The following is a 25,673-nucleotide window of genomic DNA, read 5'->3' as shown; positions in this document are numbered from 1 at the left end:
AGAATGGGAGTGAGTAAATGGCAAGCGTTTGCTGCTGGAAAAGGTTTCCGATTTGTATTTTGAAGTATTACAGATGTGACAGTGTAGAATGAAGTAAGCTTGGGCATGTCCAGCCCAGCCCTGGCAGACCTCAGCCTCCAGCTGGCGGTGTGAAGGACAGGTTTAAAATGAGTCTTTGGGAGGAAGTACTAAAGATCGTTCTTGCTCTGAAATACCTGAGCTTGCTGATGTGCCTGAGCACAGGCTGCAGAATGTTCAAAATGCACACAGGTGAGAAGAAACATTTACAAGTTCAGGTAAGTGGGGTTTTTCTATGCAAGAAGTTGGAAGTGCCCTTGCTCTCAAACAATCTGTATGCCAAAGACAATGGGAAAAGCACCCATTACCACCCTTAGTTCTTTTTCACCCTTCATCTGCAGAGAAAGTCACTATACTGTAATAAAAATAATTTAAAGGTGTGTTCAGGAATCTTGGAACTTGTGCTCTCTGCACATGAAGATGTTTCAGTATCCATTTATAGGTATGAGACACCTGGGGTTTAGTTCATTTGGCAAGGCTCTTAACTTGGTTTTTCAATAGCTGTAAGAACGTAAGAATTGCCATAATGGTCACCCTGTCTCCCACACTGGCTAGTGACCCTTCTAGAAGGAGATCCTTCACTGGTGCACCCTCTTGTCCTCCCCTGATCACAGCTGAGAAATTTTCGTGACACAAAGGTTGCATTTGGATCATGCAAATGCAGGTGTTTTGCAGCCACCAAGTCTCTGTGTAGGTCATGTCTCTTGAAGCTGTTTTGTTTGCTTCTACCGTATCCTGTGGCAAGAATCCCCCTGATGGAATTGTGCTGTTTAAATCTGATTTCACTGAGTGCCAATGAGTTTTGATTTTAGAAAAACAGCAATTACTTACTCCATCTGTCACACTTTTACAGACACAGTATTCCTCACCTTGAGATGTTTTCAGCCTGGAAAGTGAGTTACCTAATCTCTCGTGAACCACTTTGTAGTTCTGATCATTCTTTTTTATTTTAATTTTTCTTTCTCCTGTTTCTGTCTCTGTGTTGTACAATTTCTGAGATGCACTGGAAGCACCATAATATTCAAAATGAGGGCATGCCATAGAATTGCTCTGTAGTCTAAGTTTTCCCTAATTTTTTCCTGGGAATTGTTAATGTTCTGCTTGCCTTTTGGCTGTCATGGACCACTGATCCTATGTCTTGCAACTATGCAAAATGACTCTCAGGTCCCTGTACTGAAAAAGTCAGAGTAATTTAAAACCAACTGTGTGATGCATTTAGTATTTTTCTGCATAACTATGAAGCTTATTAGTCAGCCTCTCACATGAAGATTTTTTTCCTAGCTCTGTAGTTTTGTCATCAGGAAACACTTGTGTTTTCCTTTGTCAGATTATCTGTTGATATGTTGACCAGATGCCCCCTAACACGTCCCCAAAATCTCTCTGAGGCCTTCTAGATTTTAAACTGGCCTTGAGAAGAGTCTCATTTATTTCCTGGGGAACCTTATTTTTTTGAGGGACTTACTAGGAAAATAACCCCAAACAAACAAAACAGAAAGCCCTCCACACCCATACAAAGTACAAGTGGCTTAGTCCCTCCAGGATGTGGAGCTACTGCAATATTGATGTCAGAAGTTGGATTCCTTTCTTTTTGTCCTCTGAAATGGAATTTTTGTGTGTGATGCCAAAAACAAGTTGGGTGAGTGGGACAAATTACCAGCAGCACTTTCACTGGTAGAAATAGTCATTAGGAAGAGGCTCCTGCTCCCAAGTTAGCGTTGCTGCCATTTTGTATTTCCTGCTGGCCTGGTCCAGCATGCTCCTGTTGTAAATCCTGCCCCAGAACCTGCTCTCTTCTTACCAGTTCCCTCCAGAGCTCTCCCCTCCTATTACCTGTTGTTGCATAGCATGCCCTATTCTCCCATTCTTCTCTAACAATAAAATAAGCCCCAAATCTTGTTTTTGATAGAGATTTATAAAAACGTGGATAGTGAGCTTTCATGTCCCTTTCATTCCCAGTTTTAAAAAATAATTACAGACCAGCTGGCTTACCTAGAGTCCACCTACTAAGGATTTAAACAGGAATGTGCTGTTTTCAACCTGCTTTCTCTTCTAAAACACAGTATTTTTTTAAAATTTGATGTGAATACCATATTTGTAAAAGGATTGCAAACAGCTAATACAAAAGTCCCCAAAGATACTGCAGTTGTTTGAGGTTAATGTCACTATAGCTTTCTTCTTGCACCCTTTTTCTAGTCATCATTTCATAAAGTGCATAGAGGCTTCCATACAGCTATTCACTCTGTATACAACAGCTGAAGGAGGTATTTTGTTTCCTGATTTTAACATGTATGTGGACTTCAACTAAGCTGTGATATGCCTAAGCACACAGTTCAACTCCCTTGTCTCTGGGTAAAGAAAACAAGTTCAACTTTCCAGATACAAATGATTCACAGGAAGCTGTGTAAGTTCATTGGCTTTTTTAGCCTTTTTGTAACATCTTCTGCCAAAAGGAAATGTACAGCCTATTATCAGTGTAAGAAAACACTAAGAAAAGTTTAGTTTACCTTTGCAAGGTCAACTGTTTTTCCTCCTGGAGATCTCTTCCCCTCTTATTAAAGAAGCAACTGATTACCTCAAATCTTTCCCTATTTTTTTCCATTGGTCACCCCTAAATTCAATGCATTCAACTTCTGCTTCAATTAAAAATAAGTTCTTTAACCTGCTTGTATGAAATGCACAATAGCAATGGTCAACAAAGATTAGCTCATTAAACTGGACATAATTAAAAGCACCTGTTTTGTAGTAAAAAGACCTTCAAAGAACAGTCTTCCCATTAGCTGTGCTCATTTTTCCTTTGATATGCATAAATTTAGTGCTAATACATCTTAAGATTCACAAACTCCCTTTTTTCCATACCTGTATCACAGTAGCTCATGAACTTAGATCCACACAATTAGCTAATCAGCTTTTTGCAAAGTATGGAAACAAAGCTAGGAAAAAAGGAGACAAGAAATTTTATACATCAGAATATTTATTACAGAAAAATAACTGAAAGCAAAAAATAACCAAAATTACATTTAAAGCAAAGTTCAGTAGCTAAGTTGTAATCAAGAGGTAACACTGATCAAGAGGTAACACTGACCACAAGAACAGCCTCTGAGAGTCTGACATGAAAGGTCCTCTGTCACGTGCATCACTCTCCTTGGCACCACCTGGATGTGATGGCTTCCCTCCCTTCCAGGCACGACTAACCTTGGTGCAGCTTCTTGCTGTTATCTTGACAGCAGATGACAGATGAAGGGGAAGTAGCTCAGACATGTCACCATTCAAGTTTTGGTGGCTATCACAGTACACCCATGACAATTACATTATTTTCACAAAGGAGGTCGCCTTCTCTGTGGTTGTGTAAGCCCCTCGCCGTGGAGCCCCTGTGGAAGGCTTTCCCAGGGTCTCCCGCCTGTACCCAGCATCAGCTGTGACACAGCACCGCTGTGTATCACTTACTCCAACTGAAAGAGCTGTGGAAAAATACTGCAGAAAAGTAGCAAGTGTAAAATTGAAGCCCCTGTTTAGACAGGGGTTCTTAGCAACTCAAGAATTCAAGAGGCTAAACACCACGTAGAAAAGTATAAAATCTTGTAGGAAAGAAAAGGACAGGGAGTCTAGTCAGTCCAACCATTCCCCTTCTGCCTGGTGGCTGCTTGGATAGGAAAGGCTGTCCAAGTGCTGTTGAGTCAAGGAAGTTCAGTACTCAATGTTAATCACTTTGTCAAATCCAGAATGTCTTTTGTGTTTACTGACTAATTAATAGTTACATTACACTTTTCCATACTATATATTTTGCTTGCAGAATCTTTTTGTGTCCAAGTAAAGATGCCCACAGAAGCTTGTTCAAAAGAGGGGCACTAACCATAGGCACAGGATAAAAGCAAACAGAAGAACCCCACAGAAGACAGCCTTCATCAGCTGACACTGAAGCCCAAACTTCCCAGTAGCTGTGCATTTCTTCCCATGTGAAAGCCATCACTGTGTTTAGGGGAAGTGTCTGCTTTTGATTTCCTGAGATGTTTCATGGAAGACTGTGTGTCCTGCTGTTTGTAGAGAGCATGTGCCATCTAGGTTTGGTTGTTTTTTTCAACATCTGGTGGCCTCAGATTTTGTGCAGACCACAAACTGTTCCAAAATATTGTGTGTTCTTGTTCATGAATGTGGCACCCACTTTTGGTATCCCTGGCAAAGTGGACCTTTGTGTAAAACTGGCTTATGGGAAGTTCATTCAGCATAGTAACTGGAGCATGACAATTCCCTGGATTTGGTACTCTTAAAGTACTCCATAACCAAGGGGTCAGCCCAGAGACTGAACAGCTGCTTCACTGTGCAAACCACTTAAACATCCTCACACTCTTTCCATTTGACATAGACAAACATTCCATCATAAACCACTCTGCCTGCTACACAAAGTATTGCCAGCATCTAAATACAATAGACAAATGCAATTTTTCAGCACTAAGAACTGAATTGCACAGAAGAGAGGAAAATAAACCAACACGTGCTGAAAAGAGAGGAGTGTATTTCAAAAGGTGCATTACAAAAAACTGGTATTTAGTGCAAACCAAACTATATAACAACACACAACTATTTCAAATAAGTCAATTTATACCAAATCCAAGAGATAGAATCACTAAATTATTATTTCTCATCTACAGAAAAGTGCCTTGAAAGAAGCTGGTCCATAAGGTTTTTATCATGTTCACCACATCTGTAAATAGAATAAAAGGACCTGTTACTTATGAGTGGCACCTTGCTTTCAGTGTGAAACATGGAGCTTCTTGGTGATTTCTCTGAGAACATTCCAGAGTCCCTGAGGATAAAAGACATTACCTTTGGACTCATAAACATGAATACAATTTTATCTGGGTGGTCTTCCTAAGCACTGCCAGAGCTTGCACCATATGCTTAGCATGGATAGTAGCAAGATGTGCTCAGCAGGGGGTCTGCACATTTTTAGAGCATAGCATGCTAAATTAAGAACTTTTATCAAAACAGAGAAGAGGTTTAACAGTACACAAAACAACACAATGCTTACAGTACTTCTTTTCCTAAGTTTCTAAAACCTGTCCATCAAAATTGATTTCTGGCAAATTCAAAATACCACACTGGCCCAAATATAATGGCTTTTTCGTTACAGCAATTAAAAGTTGAAAGAAATACACTTATCTTACATTTGTTTTCAAACTAAGTTTTTGACTAAGCTTTCAAGATCTTCTAAAAACCAAACAAGAAGACCTAAGCTGCTGTTAAAATGTCTTTGATGAACATGTGAGCTGGAACAGGGAACAGGTTCCACAGCAGAAATTCCAGGACCCATTACAGGAAGAAAACAAAGAGAGGGGCCTCTGGCATCCTGGGTTCTTCCCCTCAAAAAGCTGCGAGGCTCCTTTGTATTTGAGACAATTTGGAATTTATTTAAAAGCTAACTGGTACTGGCACACCAGAAAAAATACTGTCAGCTCACAGAGGAAGGCTGAAAAACAGAATGTGTTTGTATTGAAGGTTCAGAAAGCTGCAGCTCTGACAAACAGCAGAGGTAAATCCCACCATAAATATTTAATTTCTCTACACAGATAATTGCTAGTAAGTGACCATCCTCAATTAAATATGCTTTGGGGTTCTTATTTGAAATAAGTGAGCCTCCATAAGCATTTATTTAAAAGAAAATCTTCCAAAGCAGTTAATCGGCACAGTATTGCAAGAGGTTAATTAAACTCATAACTGCTAATGGATTTAGAATGTTATTCATTCAGGCTTACCTGAATTATCAGCATTAAGTCTTGCTAACTCCCTCTCTCATGCTGGCACTAGCAAGAAACCTTTCAGAAAGTTTTGGGGGTTTTTTTACCCCTTTCCTCATACCAAACTAGCACAGAGAGCTGATCTGGAGGGCCAACTCACTTCACGATCTCTGTAGCTGGCACAAGGGAAGCACTGCTCTTTTGGCACAACCCTATTAGGTGAGCCTAAGCCAAAGTGCATTTTCTGCTAGTGGCTGAGCACTTGCAGCACTTGATGTAAGATGCTGAACCAAAGTTGATCAAAATCAGGACTTTATTCTAATGGCTTCTTTCAGAACTCTGAAAACTCTTTTCAATCCTCACTGCCACAATGCATTGTTGCATAATAAAAGTCCATCAAAATCTCTCTTCTGGGCAAGTAAACAGGTTCTGATAGGATATTCCTCTTTATTCCTCTGTGAGCACACACTTAAGAGTAAGAAAGGGACTATTATCAATATCCTTGTCTAAATTCCTACATAATATATGCCAGACTTAATCCAACAATTTCTGCATCAGGCTTCTGTTCTTAGCTATATAAACTCACATGGCAGGATTTCAAACAGGCCCTGTGCTCTCCTCTCTTGCAGGCAGCCAAGCTATTTGCAACACTTTCACACATTCTCCTGCGTGTGAGAAATGTAGGCCAGCTTACCACAAGCAAAAAGTGTGAAAGCATTCTTAAAAAACCCAGCTGCTGGCCTGTTTTTCATGGAGTGCAAGTCCTTTTAAACACTCCCCTACCTTCCACCCTGTAAACCCTCCTTTTTCATAAAGGGAACTTGCCCCTTTCTGGGGTGAAAACACCACATGAGTCATGTCCCCTGCCCCACCACAGCAGGCTGCTCGAGCATCACTATTCTGCTACTGCACTAAGGCTCTAGTCAAACTGTAGTACTGAATGCAAAAATCCCACACCTAGCTGTGTCTCCTTTTAGTTCTCAGTATTTCAGTACATTTTTAAATACCAACATAATCCATAATTATTTGATTCTTAAGTAAAACAAGCTGGAAATTGAAAGGAGTTGCATTTGTTTTAATACAAGCAGTTGATCCAAATTAATTCCACTCAGGTCAATCAGCAATACTCTGCTACAGCTAAAGAAAAAAACTCCTCAGAGATGGGGGATTTAAAATTAGCATAAAAGGTATGCAATGTAAAAATAAGAACAAAATTAATCAGAAATTACAGATATGGAGTATTTCCTTGAGTAATGCTTGGATTTTGATCCATTATTAAAATCTGTGATTTTCACTATATTGTTCAAAAGAAGAATACCATTCAACATGGAAAATAACATGAGATTTTAAAAAAAATTACAAGGTTGACTACCTGGGACTAAGATGCTGAAGGAATTGAATCTTCGCTCTCATTTGATCCCAATTTTGCTTTACATTCTTTGCAAGCATGATGACACTGCCTACAATATTGAAAGCAAATAAAACATTGAAGAATTTTGCTGGATTTCTTCTAATACAACCATATAGCATGATGGCAAAAGTTCTTGAAGAAGTTATCTCTTGCCTATATTCCCCAATTCTTGTAATATGGGATATAAACTGCAAAATATGACATCTAAATGTCTCAGCCAATAAGCCCCCATTAATTAATATTAAGTACTCCTTCTAGCAATTGCCAAAATATAACAGGATTTTCAAAATATAACGGCAAAAGATGGTCCTTGCCATTCTGCCTATGAGCAAACTGAGCTAGGAGTAAGGTGTATAACATTTTGTGTAATACCAAGTATATAGCTTTTTATGTGGGGGAAGAATACAAGTAGAGAAATAGATGAACAATGAAGAAGCTTCCCATTATCAGTCAGGCATTTTTATAGGCATGTTGGTCTGGGGGAAAAATGTGGAAAGACAAAGGAGAACGATTTTTTGTGTAGAATTTTTGGAAATTTTGTGAGTGAAAGGTTTGTACCAGAAGCCATATCGAGAACAGAGAGTATAACAGGCATTTGAAGGAGGAGCTGGGAAGGAAGTCAGAGTCTGATTGGATGTGAAGGAGTACTTTATGTGAAGTTGAGAAAACAGTGACTGAAATGTGGAGTTGCCAGGCGACAGAAGTCGACCACTGAGATCTATTCTATGGTTAGAGGTGCAAGGTGGAAAAAACATCCTCTCAGTTCGTGCTCTTCATGGCTTGGCGTGACAGTATGAGGTTGGGCAAAGCCACAGAGGAGGGGAAAGTTGGAATATGGATTGAGATTTAAATTTTTGTTAAAATATGAGAACATTATAAAAAATCTGTAGCATATTTGGCCTGATGTATGTTCCAAAGGAAGACTCAAAGGGTCGAAGTGATAACACAGACAATCTTAGCAGTATGACACTAGATGAAAAGAGAACTAGTAACTGTTGTCACATCACACCTAAAAGTACAAAATTTTCATTGAAATCATGGATATCCTAGTAACAGGTATTACAGTGAGTTTAATTTGCATTTTCTGAAGAATGTGTAGTAGTTTCTAATACTGCAATATATAGCCTATGACTAGCACCTCAGGATCTGATCACAGAACTTAAGTTCATAGTTCTGCTGCATATAATTTTTAGTGTGTTTTAGACTATTTTGACCTAGGCTTAATAATTCAAATAAGCACAGACCTTTTTTGTTGTGGACCAAATGGTGCAATACCAATTTTCTGAAACTTTTTTTGGCATTCTCCCATGTATGACATCTTTCCAATGGCAAAGCCTAAGACACCAGCAACTATAGAGACAGATAACAAAACGTTGTTAATACAAGAGCTTAAATCAGGAGTGTGCTATTGGCTCCATTTTAATCATACAACAAATTGTGTATCACATCTTCTCAGAACACGTCACAAACACGTGAAGTTACACAGGGATTACAGGGTGAATTAAATAACTACTGAAAACTGGTTACCTATCATGAGAGAGAGCAACTGGTCCAAAACAATGCATACAGAAAAAGGATATAATATTCCTGCATACAGGAAAAGGATGTAATATTTAGAGGAACAGATTAGAGAAAATAAAATTTACTACACAATGTCAGCACTAATTGGTCTTGCCTTTGATTGCACACCATGGTTTACTTCTAATGATCACACTTTTAACACCAACTTCTCTGGCCTTCTAAGAAGCCAGAACATCAATTTGCCATACTGTTGCACTGTGGCTTTCATTGGAGTCAGAATAAAAGACTACTTCAATATCCTTGATTTCCTGCTGAATTTCTACTGAAGAAGGAATCAATTTAATTTCTTGTCATTTATGAGCCACCTCACTGTACAGTACAGTTTCTGTGCTTCCATTTGCTTTCTTTATCAATCCATGGTTTTGAATTAGACAGTTGAGATCAGTCAAATGAAAACACGAAAAGGACCATACCATTTTATATATTATAGTATCATGACTTCTTGATACCATAAGTTGTGCAATCTGCCAAGCACAGCTGATCAATGAGGCTGACATAATTTATAAAACAAAGTGGAGGCTGGAGTTTATACCAATTTGAGAGATTGCATTACATAAACATAAGCTGCTACTGAAAATATTTACATGAGAAGAATCATGTTTCATACATTTATTTTTAAACACATCAGAAACCTGATTTCCTAATCTGCTGGGGTAACATATAAATTCCAAAAGAATAAGATTTTGGAAAGAAATTCAGAGAGATGCATCTAAGGTCTGCATACTGCCTGTAAAGAACCTTTCCTTTCCTTTTAGAATTGGGTGCAACTTACTTGCCATCTTGGGGTATGGACCAAATCTTGCGCTTGCTGAGAAAATGCCTACAAAAAAGGAAATGATCAGAAAGCTTATTCACTTGAAGAACTCATCAGCACTCAAAACCAGGGCACCAATTTTCCTACAGGCTTTTGCATTTCTTAAGGTGAGGATGGTATGAAGTCCACTAACTCAGATTTCAATACATCAGGGCACTTTGCATTCCACTAGTTCTTAGTGCATGTGTTTTGGGGTAGTCCTAGAGTCATAAGAGGAAGAGAACCTGGACTTTGCAGGATTCAGCTCAGGCAGGAGTTCAGAATGTAAACCAACATGAAAGCAGCATGTCTGCCACTGGTGACACCTGCAGCACTGCAGAAGTGATGGTGGCTTATGTTTCAGCACAAACCAACCCTGCATATAAAACAGCAAAATTAAATCTCTTACACAGGGTCCAGCTCCTTGTGCTGTGTAAGTAGGACGAAACTGCTCTTTGGCAGCTTTCTGTGGCTATTGATTAAAATTGTACCACTGGTATCTAGCCTCCTCCTCTGGAAAGATCACACATTTGGGCCTTTAAGAGGGGAACACAGTGTGCTAAACAAGAAAAGCAAAAAACTGTCTTTAGCTTTTCCACCAAAATCCACATTCCCCCAGTTAAGCTCAGGAGGTGAAACCAGTATTCCTCTGAGAGCTATGTGTCTGGCAGAGGAGTGCCATGCTGTGGAGGAGGGCTCCACACAGCAAGACTACCGTGGCAAAGGGAAGGGAAGCGAACACTGGTTGCACTGTTACATGCATTCAGATAGTAATAATGAGGCATAGAAGCTCCAGCTTCTTCTAGAGGCAGGGTACTGTGTGCAGCCATCAGAAGAGTGTTTAGACAGAGAAGCATTCAGCCTATGCTAAGCACAAGGGCCTTTGCCCACTGTGATCTATGCAATTTTATATTGTGTCTCTCAGCCGAGGGAGGAACAAAAGTGTTGTTTGTTTCTAATCACTCCCCTCCAATTGTTGACACACAGTAATGATTATTTAATAAGGGCATTTGTTACTTCACAGCTGGTCAGAAACATCCAAGTACAATGAACAGAAACTGAGAAGAGTACCTGGTGCCAGAGGCTGGCATGTTAGCTATGGAGACAGCCCCAGTGCCCTTCCTATCGCTGCTCATCCTTTATTGAATGTGTATTCCTTCTCTGACACACCTTCTCTTACTTCTTCCCTCGCTGTCTCCCTACAAGCTCTTAGGTCAAGGATGGAATAGGGAACCCACATCAGCCTCTTGTGGTATAGCTTAGCAGACTTCAGGGTGCCCCTCACTCTTTCCCCAAAACACTAACCTCAACCTTATACACAGTCAAGGCCCCCAGCAGGGAAACTGAAGGTGCCATGTGTAGAACCAGGCTCATCCACCACATAAACAGAATACAATTTTCTTTTGTGTTAGCCTGCAGATCGTAAGCCATCTCTACAGAAAGCTCTCTGTCTCCTCACTTTGGCAGTACTCCTTGTCCCTTTGCACCAAAGCTGTAGTCATATTGATACATGGTCACTGTAAAAGCATTGCCAGCATTTTTCAAATAAACCAACAGTTAGAGCTACAGTACCCAATTCTAACACCCCCGCTTGGGTTGTACAATGCTCTGCCCCACAGGCTGCCCCAGTGAAGGCTCTACTCAAATACATGTGATCATGGAGACAGAATCCAGCCACCAGTCTTTGGATTTGCAAATTCTCTTTTCAGTTCATGTTCTTTCAAAAGAATGACTGTGGCAATGCACACATAATAATCAAATCACCATAACAATGACGGTAATGAGTGAGAGGAATATTGGTATTAAAAACCAGCACTTTAATAATGTATTTTTTTATCTTTACCTTTTGAGATTAGCCCCTGGGTGACAAGCATGCTTCCAAGAGATAAAGGAAGACCTGTGCAAATGAAAAGGAGAGTAGCTGGTGTCAGCCAAAATTCACTACTTATTTGGTAAATACTCTTATATATTAAATGTTTTATGTTTCTAATGTTAAACATACTACTTCTAAACATTAACTTTGCCTACTGTCTTAAACACCTATTATACCTGCTCATTCAGATTACATTCTCTTCAAAGCAAGGATGTCCTCACACATTAGACATCAGCCATGCTGTAACATCTGGAGCTAATGCTATATACATATATATTTATTACATAATAGTTTCCACAATCTGAGTATCTCCTCTAACTACTGAACACTTGTAATGACAGCAGCTCCGATGAAATGCTGAAACCCTTTTCAATCTTCTCCATTCAGGAAATAGGTAATTTAGACACAAACTGAGAGGGTGGACTTAAAAGGCACTAAAACACTGAGTACTAATCTTTTACATGTCCTAACACACAAAGAATTTCAGAAATCAAAGACATGTAGCCATGCCTGCCTTCCATTCAAAGGCACTAAGTATGTAATGAAGTAAAACATTTCTAAGGTGGTTGTAATAATGGACTTCAAGAATAGAACCAACTCTACAATTGCTAAAGTTCACATTAAACAAGACCTCAATTCAACCACCTTTACCTACAACGATTACGCAAACAATTCAATCAAACCTTTAAGAATACAATGCTTAATTTAACATGACATAGTTAACCCACAACAGTGTTCCAACAAAAAAGCATTTTGCAGACAGTTTTGCATACATACATCAAGAAGTCATTCTGTGTGGTGAGTGTGGTAAGAATGACTTTGGATCACCCACCTCTGTACCAGAAACTTTCCTGTTTGCATTCTTTACGGATCCTTGCAATCTCTCTGTCTTGAATTTGGGAGATGGGACAAAACAACATTGGCTGAAAGCATAAACCTGGATTAGTTTGCTGAATTTAATCTCACAGGAAGAAAAAAAATAAATCAATTAAAGAAGATAAATTATTTTTAAAAAAATTAAAATACAAAAACCTCCAAGTGAAATTCCCTATTCTGTTGTTAGCGGTGTGACAAAATCTTGATGCCCCAATACAGAAACAGAAAGAACTACATAGGTTTTAAGTTTAAACCACCCATCTTGTTGGTCTTTCCTACAATTACTCAGCTGCTGCTTGCCTCAGAAGCATATTGCTTTATATCTGTTAGTAATTTTATTCTCATGAGCTACATTATCTCTCCCAGAAAGAAATGACAGGAAATAAAGGCAGAGTGGCAGTTTCAAAAATCAAGTTCTGCTCTGTACAGAAGCCAACTGAAGTTCAGTAAGAGCAGATTTTGCAAGTATTCAGAAGAGGGTCAACATAAACTCTGCCAGACTCCCCACTAGTAGAACTTCCTCTCTGAGGAATTTAAATATATCCATGGCATTAACTGAACTCAACCATACTGGCTTCACCCTAATACAAATTAGGCCACCAATAGGCTTCTTTAAGGTAGCTCTTTTTTCACCCACTGTGATTGAGAGGAAAAAGTGACAGTATTATCTCTTGCAGTCTACTATCCAGAGTATTGACCTGTGGACGTAAGATTATTTTTCTTTCTCTAAGAAAAGACTCAGCGTTAGCACTTGTAGTGTCATTATCAGACATCTGAAATAAATGGGTGTACTGGTTTTGACTGGACAAGAGTTTATTTTCTGCATAGTAACTGGTATGGTGCTAGGTTTTGGATTTGTGACCAAATCCAAATCCAGTGTTCACAATACAGGGATATTTAATTACTGCTGAATAGAGCTTACGCAGAGTCAAGGCCTTTTCTGTTTCTCAGGCTTCCCCACCAGCAAATCAGCTGGGGGTGCAGAAGAATTTGGTAGGGGACACAGCTGGGACACCTGACCCCAGCTGATCCAAGGGATAGTCCAATTCCATACCATGACATTGTGCTCATCAAGAAAAGCCAAGGGAAAGGAGTTGTCATTAAGTTAAAATTAACTGAAATGTTAACATTTTTCTATAAAAACACAACATCTTCAAACACACATATTCTTGAAAGAAAAACCAGACATCATAGAACAAGCAATGTCTTGGGAAAAAGAGCACATTCATCTGTTACAGGATTCTATCTCATTTTATGCCTGACTGATCCATGATTTTATAGCCATAATAATGAAATGCATTTATTGGCCATAGCCACACATTTCACATTATAGCTAATTAATATCTCAGCCCTTCTTCAAGCACTGCTCCCACAGAGGTTAATGGTGGTGCTGCTTGGCTGAACAATACAGAATTGACTCCACTCCAGACCACAGAGAACCACTTCAAACTGGTTTCAGAGCAAGGTCATAGCAAATACAGTAAAATACAAACAGGCTGACTGAAAGATAAGGAAATGAGTGTCAGAGCCCCAAGCACACCAACAGGCTTTGCAACCTTTCTGCCTCCATACATATCCTGCCAGGGGTTTAGCTGCTTGGGCTCAGAGTCAGCTCTAACATGGCACAGTTGTGTAACACTGAATTAGACTGCTGTGAAAAGAGCAAAGCTCAGAGAAAACAGCAAGAAGCTTTGCCCAGGGACTCTGCCTTTCAGCTCAGGAGCTGTATATAAGCTCAGGCCCTTGCCTTAACTGTGTTGTAGGTATGTCTTACCTTGCCGTGCTAACGTGATCACCTGGCTTAGCATCAGACTTGCCTGGCATCACTGAACTGACTGTAGGCTGACCCTGGTTAACATCATTGGATCTCCTCTCTTCCTTTTTTGGGTACTGTGCTCCCTGTACCTGAGGCCTTAGCCCCTGCCACCCTGCTGTCACTTGTGCCCCTTCCTTGCAGATCAGCCCAATACTGCTGCCCTCTGGTAGTGACTGGTTAGCAAAAAACTGTACCACACTTGAATTCCTCAATTTCTCTATCAGAGGAGAATGTTCATCTTCTGTACAGCTGTAGACCAGATCCTTGTGCCATACTGTTCCCTTCTCCCCCTCTGAATACACAGACATGTGCATATGGAACTTGTTGGGGACAGGTTGTACTGGACTTGTACTCTGACACCATGCCAGCTATGCCAGCTTGTAACTCAGGGCATAAATCAGAGACTTAAGATTCACAGCTCCTAGGCCTCTGAGCACAGTGAACCAGGAAAAATAACACACTGTCCTTTCCCCTCTTCATGTACACGCTTAAGCTAACAGACACCTATTTCTCTCTTCAGTAAGAGCAACTGAGGCAAAATCCCAGTTATTCATTAGCAATAGCATTGAAATATAAGGGAGGAAACCCAGCTTACCCATCCAGGTTGCTTTATTGGAGGTATCTGACTCTCCTGTTGGACTGTTCCAGAAGACATTGTCTCTTTCCTTGTACTCTGCTACTGCTCTTGTTCAGCAGAAGCTATGCGCTTTATGCTTGGCTACTTTCTGCTAGGTACAAAGGTAAAAAGTCAAGATAACATACTGATATTTGTAAGTCCAGTGTTCATCTAGAAACAAAAATGACCAGGTTGAAAGGAGTGTACTTTTTACAGCACACAGCATTCAGTCACCTGAAACACAGTCTACAGCACAGTGTATCACTTATCAGCAACACAGCCTTGTGTGTAACTTATGCAGGTAAGTCAGTAACTACAATTAAATGCTGAATCATGACCTAGTGCAGTATGCTCAATCATGAAGAAATGCAAATAAATATGAGCAAGTAATTGAAAACCTTCCTAATTTTTTAATGTACTGCAGGTCCAAGAAATAGCCTCTTTAGAGTGCTGTCCAGCATTACTGCACTATTTCTATCCTCACTGCCATCATTTGAAGCCTGGATTCCATGGGACCCACCAGGCAAGCCTATCACAAACCATATCTGTAATTCCAAAACCACAGTTCAGTTACAAACATCCTTTAAAAAAATAACAAGAAAGAATAAATAGATTCCAAAGAGTTTTAGAGTTGCAATCTTCCATGCCTGAGAACTTCACTGCTAGGGAAAAGCAAGAAGGAAACTCATTTATTTCTAGAGTAATTCAAACATGTAAATTGGATTTTTACCTAGCACTTTGCTGCATGGTCTGGCACTTTATTAACATAGAGGGCCCTTCTGCTTTTCCGAAAGTACTTTCTGAGAATGGTGGCACTGAGCAAGGCTGAAGTGACTGTGAAGGGCAGAGTTAAACAGAAAAGATACGCAACAATTTATTGACCTAAATGTTTTTTGGCATTCACAGTATTACTGTATAAACCACTTCCTGCACTTATTTTGGGGTCAGTTACATAGCTATAAAGCTCAAGCAACGTCTGCTTCACATACATTAGATATTCAGACAGTGAAGCTTTTTTAAGAAATGGAACAGAAGCAACATAACCTCCTCTCCCCTTGGTAAAAAAAACTTAAATAAAGCATTGCATTCGCACCAGTCTGCACTTTATTCTCAGACACTTGCAGAAATGACAGTGATCACTGTGTCTTTGAAAAAATGTAGGTTTGAAAACCCGTATTATATGAGGGAAGCTCAAAGCTCTGCACTGTCTTCCTCAGTCTGAGAGCAATTTAGTTTTTATCAGTCTCTTGTCACTTAATGCAAAAAAAGGACATAGAATATGAGAAAGATGCATAAAACTTTAAAGAGATTTGCATCAATCAAAAATCACTCAAATTTTCTTATTCTTATCTGCTTTCTTGTTCTTATCTACTCACAAAGCCTACTTGGGCAGACGGCTGCATAAAAATAGTCACTGGAAACAGTTTCTAACTGCTGCAACAGATTTAAAGTGCTTGTCTTTTTCATGATGATAAAACAGCTGAGTCACAGGAGGATAATAATAAAACAAGGGAAAAAGAATGGTATAAATTAAGTTTATAAAGATTTGCAGTTTGCCATTGGACTCCTATATTGCCCTAAGTACACGTTTCTCCTGAATTATAATTTATTCAGCTATGCTACTGCTTCAACATCATGAACCCCCCAAATATTTAGCCCTTTAAGCAGCCTCATGGTACATCTCCCATCATCCCATCTTTCATGGGATGAAAGCTAAAAGCTATACTGGCAAGAATGAAACAAAGAGACAGAGGTCATGTCATAAAAATATTATGTAACTGAATTATTAATATTCATACCTAGCAGACATGCTGTCTCCTATCTGAGGAATGCAAAAGTGTTCCAGTATTTTGAGGCCCTGTGTCTTGCAAAGACAAGTGTCATCCCAGAAATTAACTTTATTTCCATTAGCTTACTGAAGAAATTTAACTTTCTTGCAATTTTCTGTAATACTCATTGCTATTTTCTCAACCTGACATGTAATTCTTAGTGTAACAATTAACTATATATTCTGGGAAGAATTCCCCAATTATATTATACTAGTTTAAGTGAAATACCTATATAATACAAGATTAAATCAATGTGGTTTGCAAGGATCAAATATTCAAAAAACTTACTCATCTTCTACAAGAACTATTCTGGATCATTTATTCATTTATGGAAGAAAATGCTAATATCAGGCTCCTGAAAAATCTCATGGATTCAATACCTCTAATGGGATGATAAAGAAGCAGTATGCAAGATGATAGCTAAGTTTTTCAAATGTGAGACTTGTCAACTTCCTATACTCTGTTTTCAATAAAAAGTCCCCTTCTGAATAGGAATGGTGACCCCATAATTTCTAGGGCTACTTTGGGGAAGAAAGAGGGAGCCAAAATTGCATGTATTAACTAGTACATGCAGTGGGCAGTTATGCCCAGGGCACTCATCACCGAGACAACTCATCAAGGATTTCAGAGAGGCGCTTCAAGGACCATTGTGAGGAAAACGAAAGGTGGCAAGACTCAACATGTTTCACACCTATCTAAACTGGCTCTTTGTTTTAAACTCAGGCTCTTATTTCAAAGGAGAGTCTACAGAGTAGCTGCACTAGGTCGTCAATGAAAAACTCTTTACCACCACCTGACAGCACGGCGCTGGGGAATGCAGCAGCTGCTCAGTGCCCTCACCCAGGGCAGTCCTCGCCCGGCCAGCACAGAGGATTGCTTTCACAGTATCACAGAACCAATTAGGCTGGAAAAGACCTCTGAGATCATCGAATCCAAGCTTTGACCAAACACCACCTTGTCAACTAGATAATAGCACTAAGTGTCACGTCCACTCCACCGCCTCCCTGGCAGTCCATTCCAATGTCTAATCACCCTTTTTGTGAAGAAATTCTTCCTGATGTTCAACCTGAACCTCGTCCGGCACAGCTTGAGGCCACGTTCTCTTGTCCTGTTATTAGTCGTCTGGGAGAACAGACCAATGCCCATCTGGCTACAACCTCCTTACAGGTGGTTGTAGAGGGCAATAAGCCTGAGCCTCCTTTTCCCCAGGCTAAAGACGCGCAGCTTCCTCAGCCGCTCCTAACAGGACTTACACTCCACACCCTCCAGCACATCAGCGCGCTTCCTGCACTGAGGGGAGACGGCCCCGTGGCGCTGAGGCGGCACACGCCCCGCAGACCCCGCCTGCCCCGGGCCGGCTGCCGAGAGCCACGCCCCGACTCCAGCCTTCCCCCCGCCGTGACGCCGGAGAAACCCGGCCCCGCGGAGCTCAGCCGCTTGGCGCGGAAAGGAGGAGTCTGACACTCACAGCCCCCCAGCCGCGCTTACCTTCCTCCGGCGTCCGGAGGAAGCGGAATGGGCTGGGCTGACCGGCCCGGCCCGGCCGGCCCCGGAAGCCCGCGAATGGGCCCGCCTGCGCAGGAGCCGCGGCCGGGCGGGGAGCGGCTGCAGCCCGTGCCCGCCTCCCGGGCTGAGCGGCGCTGGGGCGGAGGCCGGCCCGCCCGTGCTGCCGGGCTCCACCGCCGCCTCCCGGCCGCCGGGTGCAGGGACAGCCGGGGCAGCCGGCCGCAGTACCCACCCAGTTCCCCTCATGCCCCGGCTCCTCGCTCCTACCAGGATCTGCTACTACACGAGCGCTTCTCGCCTCCCCGTGGGCTGCTCCGGTAGAGAAACACCGAGGACGCCAAGAAAATTCCGCGTTCTCGGATTTCCCCAGTGAAATTCAGAACGGTCTTTTTGCAAGGGTATGGGTTAATGAAGGTAACAGAATCACAGAATCATTGGGGTTGGAAGGGCCCTCTGGAGGTCATCTGGTGCAGTCCCCCTGCCAGGGCAGGGTCACCTGGAGCAGGTGACACAGGAACTCGTCCAGGTGGCTTTGGAATGTCTCCAGAAAGGGAGACTCAATGACCTCCCTGGGCAGCCTGTTCCAGTGCTCTGCCACCCTCAATGGAAAGGAGTTCTTCCTCACGTTGAGGTGGAACTTCTTGTGTTTTAGTTTATGGCCACTGCTTCTTGTCCTTCTGCTGAGCACCGCCAAAAAGGGTCTGGCACCATCCTCTGACACCTGCCTTTGAGATATTCATATGCATTGATGAGACCCACTCCCAGTCTTCTCTTCCGCAGACTAAACAGGCCCAGCTGCTGCAGTCTCTCCTCATAAGAGAGATGCTCCAGACCCCTCATCCTTTGTGGCCTCTGCTGGACCCTTTCCAGTAACTTCTTGTCTGTCTTGTAGTGAGGAGCCCAGCATACAACATACAGGGTCTGTCCTAGGAATTGAAAATATTTTTTGTGGAAATGAAATCTTGTTCTTTAAAAAAGAAACAACAAAGTCTACTTTGACCATTTTGGAATGAAAAGCATTGCTTATCTACCTCGATTTTAATACTATGATGCTTATGTAAGTAAATGAATAAATTTTAATATTAACAAGAATTAAACAAATAAGAGAGGTATTTTCATCAAGCAAATAATTTTGGAAGAAAAAGTTATCCTGAAAATGTCAGTAGGGTGTGGGAGGGATTGTTCTAGAAATACTGAAAAAAATGGTTCCACTTTCTCTGAAATGAGAAATGCAATGCCCTTCTTTAAGGATGAGTTTTCTAAAACAAAAAATAGAAACATGAGTTTTATTTTGCATTTTATTTTAATAAAAAAGGTCTCAGTTTCTATTTTGTTTTGCTTTGTTTTTTCACAGGAAGACATAATAGTTTTCAGTAGAGTATCCTAAATGATGATATGACACTTCAGTGCTTATCATGAAATGAATAGTCTGTGAGATCACTGTTAAACTTCCTCCTTTTGCATCACCTTGGCATATCAGTTTCATAAGAAACATAAGTCGTAGTTGATTTTTCTTAAGTCCAAAAAAACTTTCAGCTTCCAGGAGCCTTGGCTACTTGAAGCCCCTTTCACCAGACTATTCTTCCACTCTAGCCTGCCAAACCAGAGGATCGGACTTTGCAAATGTGCTTTTCACATGGAGGCTCGGCAAGAGTGACGTCCTAAAACAAGTCTTAAAAGTGTACCTAATACTTCCTGGGATCTAAAAGGTATTCTTGAAAACGTACATGAAAACTATTTAATAGATACTGGGTACATGCTATTCTGAAAAATACGATACACAAGAAAATCCTGTGTGGAGTGAGCACTTACTAAGCAATAACTTCTTAACTGGTCCAGCTTAAACTGAACATAAAATGAAAGAGCATTGGAATGACAGTTTTCTCACGGGGCACATGTGTGCTTGGGGATAGTGGTTGCCTAGGTGGTTGCCTAGATAGGACTGTTTGGATTCTTGCACCTTCCTGTGTAAAAATGCATATAAAAATCAGTTTAAGCTTCTTTTTAATTTTAACATTAAATTTAAAGTTAGTCATCACAATTGAATAAACACAAAGCAAAAGAGATATTTTTATTGTTCCTGGAACAAAACCAACTTTACATATCAAAGGAGAAAAAAACCCCCAAGTGATACCAAAAATAAAACAACCAATATGGAGTTGAATGCTTGGCTGAGGAATTATCTGTTGTCAGAGTAGAAAGAGATCAAGGACTGAGATTTCACAAACTCACGGAAGGTTTACAGGCTTTGGCTGCTCAGCTGAAGAACCTCTTAGAAACCACTGAAGGGTTGCCAGGGTCCTGAGGTTCACCACATTCCCCAAAGCAAAGCCTTTCCAGTGTGCATATTTAACAGAAACACTCCACCTGTATATACAGTGCGTGCCAGAAGGAGGAACTATTCCCACTTACGATAAACATGGTTTATTTGTCCTTTACAAAACTGAACACTGTTAATTGCTTAAAAATTCCCTGGGAAACAAAGCTCCGCCTCCTTGCTTTGTAATCATAACAGAGCATGGAAAACCAAGTAAGTATTACACAGGAGGGCATTGTTCTCACACTGATGGGAGTAGGAGTTAAGGGCGAATGAAAAGACATGAAAAGTCACAGCAGGAAACTGCGGAGAGATACAATGGACTCTACACGATTCAATGTGAAGCAGGCAGAAGCCATTTTATTGATGAACTACTGTCCCTAATATACAATTCTTGCTTTCCCTACATGCAATCGTGCATAATTATTATTGGTTAAGGCCTATTTTCACACGCTACTTTATGCTTTATGATTGGCTCTTGTGTGTGTGTCACATCGTCCGTCGTGTATGTCACAACTGTCCTTCAGTTTGCATTTTCTTATCCTTTTCTTCCTTTGCTTGTTCCTCATTCACATCCTCCCCAATGCTGCTTGTTCCTTTCTCACAACCTTCCCATGGACTTTTCCCCCTGTATACATGCTTAAGTCCTTTTGTCTTATGCGCTCTGGTTCTTCTCTTTTATGGCTGGTTCACAATATGTCCATTTTCTAGTAAAAACATGGTTTCCACAGGAAACAGTCAACATACTTCTGAGTAAAACATTAAACTGTCCTCACTGCTTGCAAGAAATCATGTAAGTTTTCTGTGTCTTGGCTGATTCTTGGATGTACTTCTATTTTATACTTGGTCTGGGTTATCTTTTAGTAGAAATGAGTAGCTGGCAATTATGAGATATTCAAGATACAGGATTTCCTCTGGTCAGTGTGAAGAACCCAATAAAATGTTTGCATACACCTGCATGTCTTTGTGTTTCCACTGAGACTGACAGGTGCCTAACTGTAAACTCACCCACTCTTGCTTTTTTCCAGAGTTGCAGTTTTAATCCTAATCTGGGCTCATATGTACATGCTTTCTGCCCCCCCCCTTCCCCATGCCCCCCCCCCCCTCTTCCCCCTTCCCCCCCCATTTCTCTGGCACTTTCTTCTGCTTCTTCATCATGCCCATTCAGGCACATCTCTACTGGGCAATATGCAAGGACAACTTTTCACAGGGGTCTGAAAGTTCTTTTAAATTCCATGCCTTTACTCAGGTTTCAAAACATGCTTGTATTATAGTTTGAACCCAAATAAAGCATTGTTTTTTACAATCACTAGCTTTAGAAAAGTTTACTCCTGTCAACCAATGTGGTTATGGGGCTGTTAAATTCAGATAATTTTTTATGTCTGTTTTAGGGTAGGGGTGTATTAAATACTATTCTAAAATGAAAATGCTCCTTGTTCTGTGAGTGGAAACTCCTACTGTAGTATGTTCTCTTGACTTTGCTGGTTTGCCATCATTGTATTCCTGTAAAGATCAAATGGTTTTGCTTTATTTTTTATCAGGTGTGCATGTGGCACTCCAGGAATAAAAAAAATATAGTGAAAGGCATTGCTACACATACATGTGTAACTAAGCACCTTGAAAGCATTGGCTTTTGTATTTAAGACATTACACCTGAAAACTCTCTCCTCTTTTGCTCTGATGCTTATACATATATATAGTGCCCTATGAAGAGCACTGGAATGTAACTTTGTGACATGTGAAACCAAACTTAATAGTTACTAAGAATCTCAGAGAGAGTACCCAAAATACAACTGCTAAATTTGTCAGGATTTGCATTATTTTCATTGTATGATGAGTTTAATGGAAGCCACACAAGCATATCAGGTTTACTATTCCAGTCATGTCTAGTTTTACTGGAACTCCACCTCTGAACCATGAAGCAAGATACTGTAATTACAAAAGGTGTTGCAAATTTTTTTCAAATCTTTATTGGCTGAATACATGCTTTGAGCCTCACGCTCCCGCCATACAGCTCCAAAAGCAGCCATGTTCTGGGTTTATTCTGGCCAAGGATCTCATCTTCCAAGTTCCATTTGCATCACAGCACAGCAAGATGAAATGGTGTCATCACTTACATAATCCTGAACCAGTGATAAGTGAACTTGGTGACTATTCTGGTATGAATTTTCTTTAATGAAGAAAAAGAAAGATGCCTTTAATGACATGGAACTTGGAGAAAACAGAGAAGCTCCGTTTTCAAATAGCAGCCAAAATTCAACAAAGTTTTTGTAGCTAGCCAAACCCCACCATACTGCAGGGTAAATGAATCACTTGACTTCGAGACTACTGGGGCAACATTTAGTTAAGTACCCTTTCCTCTCAAATGTCTAGACCTGACTTTATTGCTAATAACGGGTCATATAGATGTCAGGTGTTTATAATTTACTCGTATGGATTTAAAGTTTCACAAACCGGGGAAAGAAAATGCATACCATAAGATTTATTTAGAATGGGACAGTAGTTTTAACACAAATGAGAAGATACAGATAGCAGTTCCATAGAATGCTGTATGAAGATTAATAAAACTTAATATGATGATATATTCCAACAGCAGAAGGACTTCTTAGTTCTTAGTTCATATTTACAATTTTACTTTTCATACCCAAAAAAATATTCTAAAATTCAGATTTTGCTTATGCAAACTTTTTGCCAGAACTTGGCAGCTGTGATCATGGCTGGGTCGATTTAACTCATGATTTCTTCTAAAATTAACAAAGGTAGTTACGCAGGAATCTCAGCAAACGAAATGCTTCTTTTGGTGCTTTTTGTAGACAGCATTGTCCTTACTCTGCTATAAAACAACTCACATTTCACAAAGGTGAGCACAGTACTATTTCGGACATCCCGGAACCCCGCGTAACCAACCATGTGTTTATACAAGCCGCCAAGTGGGTTAGCTCCTCTTTTCCCCGCCAGCTTGTGCGATGACAACATTTTGCTTTTATTTTTCTTGCTGGTGTGACTGTTCAGGGGACAAATGCTCCTTTGCTGACACATAAGCGGAGGGGCGAGATCTCCTGGCCGCTTCGCGCGGCGGGGCTGTGAAGAACACGGTCCGGCCGAGCGGGCTGCCCGCCCCGCCGCGGGGATGCGGCTCTGTGGGGCGGGACGGGCGGCGGAGCCGCGCCCTCCCGGGCACTCGGGACTCGGCGCCCCGGCAGAGGGACGCAGCCCCTGCACAGCCGGGCAGCGCCGGGGGCGATGTTTCCCCTGTGGAAGGCCGTTCTCTCGGAGAGTCTCCTGGGTAGGTGGCGGCGGTGCCGCCCGACGGGGCTGCTGGGGGCGAGGGGCCGCGGTGAGGGGCACCCGGGGGGCTCAGCCGGGACCGGCCGTGGCAGGGCAGCCCCGGCAGGGGGTCGCGGGGCTCACCGTACGGGCAGGCGCGTCGCCGATGAACGGCTCCCCTCTGCAATGAGTAAATAGTGCTCACATCTGAGTGTGCTTCTTTGGGCTCGTTTTTTCCTCTAGCGCTGGAATGCCTTTTGTTTCTTGGATCAGCCTAGAATTTATTGCTGCTCCCGGCCAAGTGTTTGTGCAGGTGTTGCAGAGCCGGTGCTGTGCTGCCCTGCTCAAGGCAGGGCGCCGAGGGTGGTCGCCATACCCAGCACCCGCGGTATGGCCCGCTTGGTGCATCTCCTGCAGAGCACGGGAACTCACAGCGCTGTGCTGGTGTGCCTGGACAAGGTGTCTTCAGGGGAGAGCACCACACCGATTTACTAGAATAATTCCTTTAGCCACCAGTCTGCCTTTGAGGAGCCCTGAGAGTGTGGGTGGACTGCTTATTTAGCCAGCCTTCTGAACACTAATCCTTTTCGAAGTTGAGCACTTCGCTGAGGATCAAAGAACTGCTGTCTGAGTGGGGGAAGAGCTGTTTTATTCTCATCATTCTATTTCCTCGGAAAATGTGTTTGTTTAACTCAAAATAACCAAATACTTCTTCACTGAAAGTGACTGTTGTTGCTTAAACTACTTTCAAATACATTTGATAGTCTATATGCAGAAGTATATAATGGTACTTTTAAAGTAATCTCCAAGAAATCTTGCTGCTGAAAATATGTGATGGGGTTGGTTTGTGTTTGTTTTTTTTTTTAGGCTACATTTCTTGGTCTCTTTACCATGCACTGCCACCAATGATCTACTACTTCCCCCTTCAGACACTGGCACTCACGGGCCTAGAAGTTTTTGCTGTTGCCTTCTTTTCTCCAATATTCTTGACAATAGGCCCTTTTTGGAGGTTGGCTAACAATAAGTATGTCCTAGCCTTTCTGAGATTGACTATGGTTGGTAAGTACGTACTGCAGTGAGTTGTAGATTCCATTTTGGTATCTATCTGTAAGAACCAACAGTCCAAATTGCCTTAAAATTCAGGTGATTACAAAAAGAGACAGGAGTAAGAAGTTCTTGCTCTCCCCATACTCATGTTTTATTGGTTTCTTTTTTATGCTCTCAAGCTTTTAACTATAGTCAGGGAAGTATTTTTTGCAGCAGTTGTATTGCATAAATACAGAAAAATCTCATTTCACTTTTATTTCTAGGAGCTTTTAATTTAGTATGAGTGACACCCAATAGGAAAGGTGTTTCCAGTATCACTCAAATACCAGCAGAACAGGTGTTTTTTTTATTGTGACAATGGGTATGGACGAGACATTACAGAACAGCTTGGGGCTATTATAAAAGTAGTCTTCTGTGAGTGAAATATCCTTTTTTAGTTTCTGAGGCAGTCTTTTCCTTCTAGGAATGTATTTTTAAAATTGAATCTATCTACTTTTCTCTAGCATAATGATGGGGTTATAGGCTCATTCTAAATATGAAATAACCCTTATACGGTCAGTTGCACAGGAAGAAAGTTTGATCTTAAACTCAGGAAAAAGATGCCCCATTACCCATTCCACAGGCTCCTCCTTAAACATAGACTTGCTGGGATTCCCTCTTTGGTCTTCAGCTAACTGGTGCAAATCTTAGCTCTTGTTGATTTTTTGAAAGTTTTTTGGGGGAAGGTTTGGCAGTTACAGCCACGTTCAGAAGCAAGTTACTGCTAAAGAGTTTCCCACTCCGGATGAACTTGCAGGAGACAAGGGTCTCCGTCCTGTGTAGAGGTGAAAATGCTGCTGCTCTGTTTTAGAAGCAGCATTTCCTGGCTCCTCATTTGTTAATATAAGATGATAGTCAGATAATCACTTTTCTTACAGTTTTTTACTGTTAG

General features: G+C 41.2%; 2 protein-coding genes and 1 long non-coding RNA gene across 8 annotated transcripts in view; 2 read left to right on the top strand and 1 right to left on the bottom strand.

Moving 5' to 3' along the window:
* Positions 1 to 4,568: 4,568 nt before the first annotated feature.
* On the bottom strand, positions 4,569 to 18,196 carry OCIAD2 (OCIA domain containing 2). 4 transcript variants are annotated; one of them, XM_042053363.1, is made up of 8 exons: positions 18,094 to 18,196; positions 14,756 to 14,885; positions 12,301 to 12,391; positions 11,439 to 11,492; positions 9,575 to 9,622; positions 8,466 to 8,571; positions 7,183 to 7,270; positions 4,569 to 4,777 (listed from the first exon to the last, which is right to left on the bottom strand). In XM_042053363.1, exons 2-7 carry the CDS (start codon positions 14,813 to 14,815, stop codon positions 7,189 to 7,191), a joined length of 441 nt encoding a protein of 146 aa, XP_041909297.1. In that variant the 5' UTR covers positions 14,816 to 14,885; positions 18,094 to 18,196; the 3' UTR covers positions 4,569 to 4,777; positions 7,183 to 7,188. The 4 variants fall into 4 exon arrangements, with proteins under 4 accessions (XP_041909297.1, XP_041909298.1, XP_041909301.1 ...); XM_042053364.1 differs by having other exon boundaries at positions 14,756 to 14,888; positions 18,094 to 18,186; XM_042053367.1 differs by lacking the exon at positions 18,094 to 18,196 and adding an exon at positions 17,859 to 17,946.
* On the top strand, positions 10,184 to 15,832 carry LOC121676607. The gene is made up of 2 exons (XR_006020514.1): positions 10,184 to 11,547; positions 15,201 to 15,832. It is a non-coding gene; the product is annotated as an uncharacterized LOC121676607 (long non-coding RNA).
* Positions 18,197 to 23,574: 5,378 nt separating the features above from the next.
* CWH43 (cell wall biogenesis 43 C-terminal homolog) overlaps positions 23,575 to 25,673 on the top strand; it is a 30,428-nt gene continuing 28,329 nt past the window's right edge. For 2 of the 3 annotated variants that reach the window (XM_042053286.1, XM_042053285.1), the window contains exons 1-2: positions 23,576 to 23,714; positions 24,563 to 24,754. In XM_042053286.1, coding sequence (XP_041909220.1) covers positions 23,672 to 23,714; positions 24,563 to 24,754 — 235 coding nt within the window. In that variant the 5' untranslated portion in view covers positions 23,576 to 23,671. Of the gene's footprint in view, positions 23,715 to 24,562; positions 24,755 to 25,673 lie in introns of all 3 variants that reach the window. The other variant, XM_042053287.1, reaches the window with a different exon arrangement.

This window comes from Corvus kubaryi, unplaced genomic scaffold (genome assembly GCF_017639235.1).
Source record: "Corvus kubaryi isolate FWS band 111438036 unplaced genomic scaffold, C.kubaryi_AGA036_p1.0 split1-131, whole genome shotgun sequence".
NCBI classification, from domain to species: Eukaryota; Metazoa; Chordata; class Aves; order Passeriformes; family Corvidae; genus Corvus; species Corvus kubaryi.
The sequence above is the reverse complement of the archived record's forward strand: the minus strand, read 5'-3'. Positions and strand labels throughout refer to the sequence as shown.

Bases quoted from the DNA above. Each gene is read 5' to 3' on its own strand.
- OCIAD2 (XM_042053363.1), bottom strand. From the start codon at position 14,815: ATGTCTTCTGGAACAGTCCAACAGGAGAGTCAGATACCTCCAATAAAG. The intron at 9,623-11,438 runs GTAAAGATAAAA...CCTTTTTTGTAG, and splicing joins CCAGGGGCTAATCTCAAAAG to GCATTTTCTCAGCAAGCGCA. The intron at 7,271-8,465 runs GTCTGTGCTTAT...TCAATATTGTAG, and splicing joins TTTGGTCCACAACAAAAAAG to GCAGTGTCATCATGCTTGCA.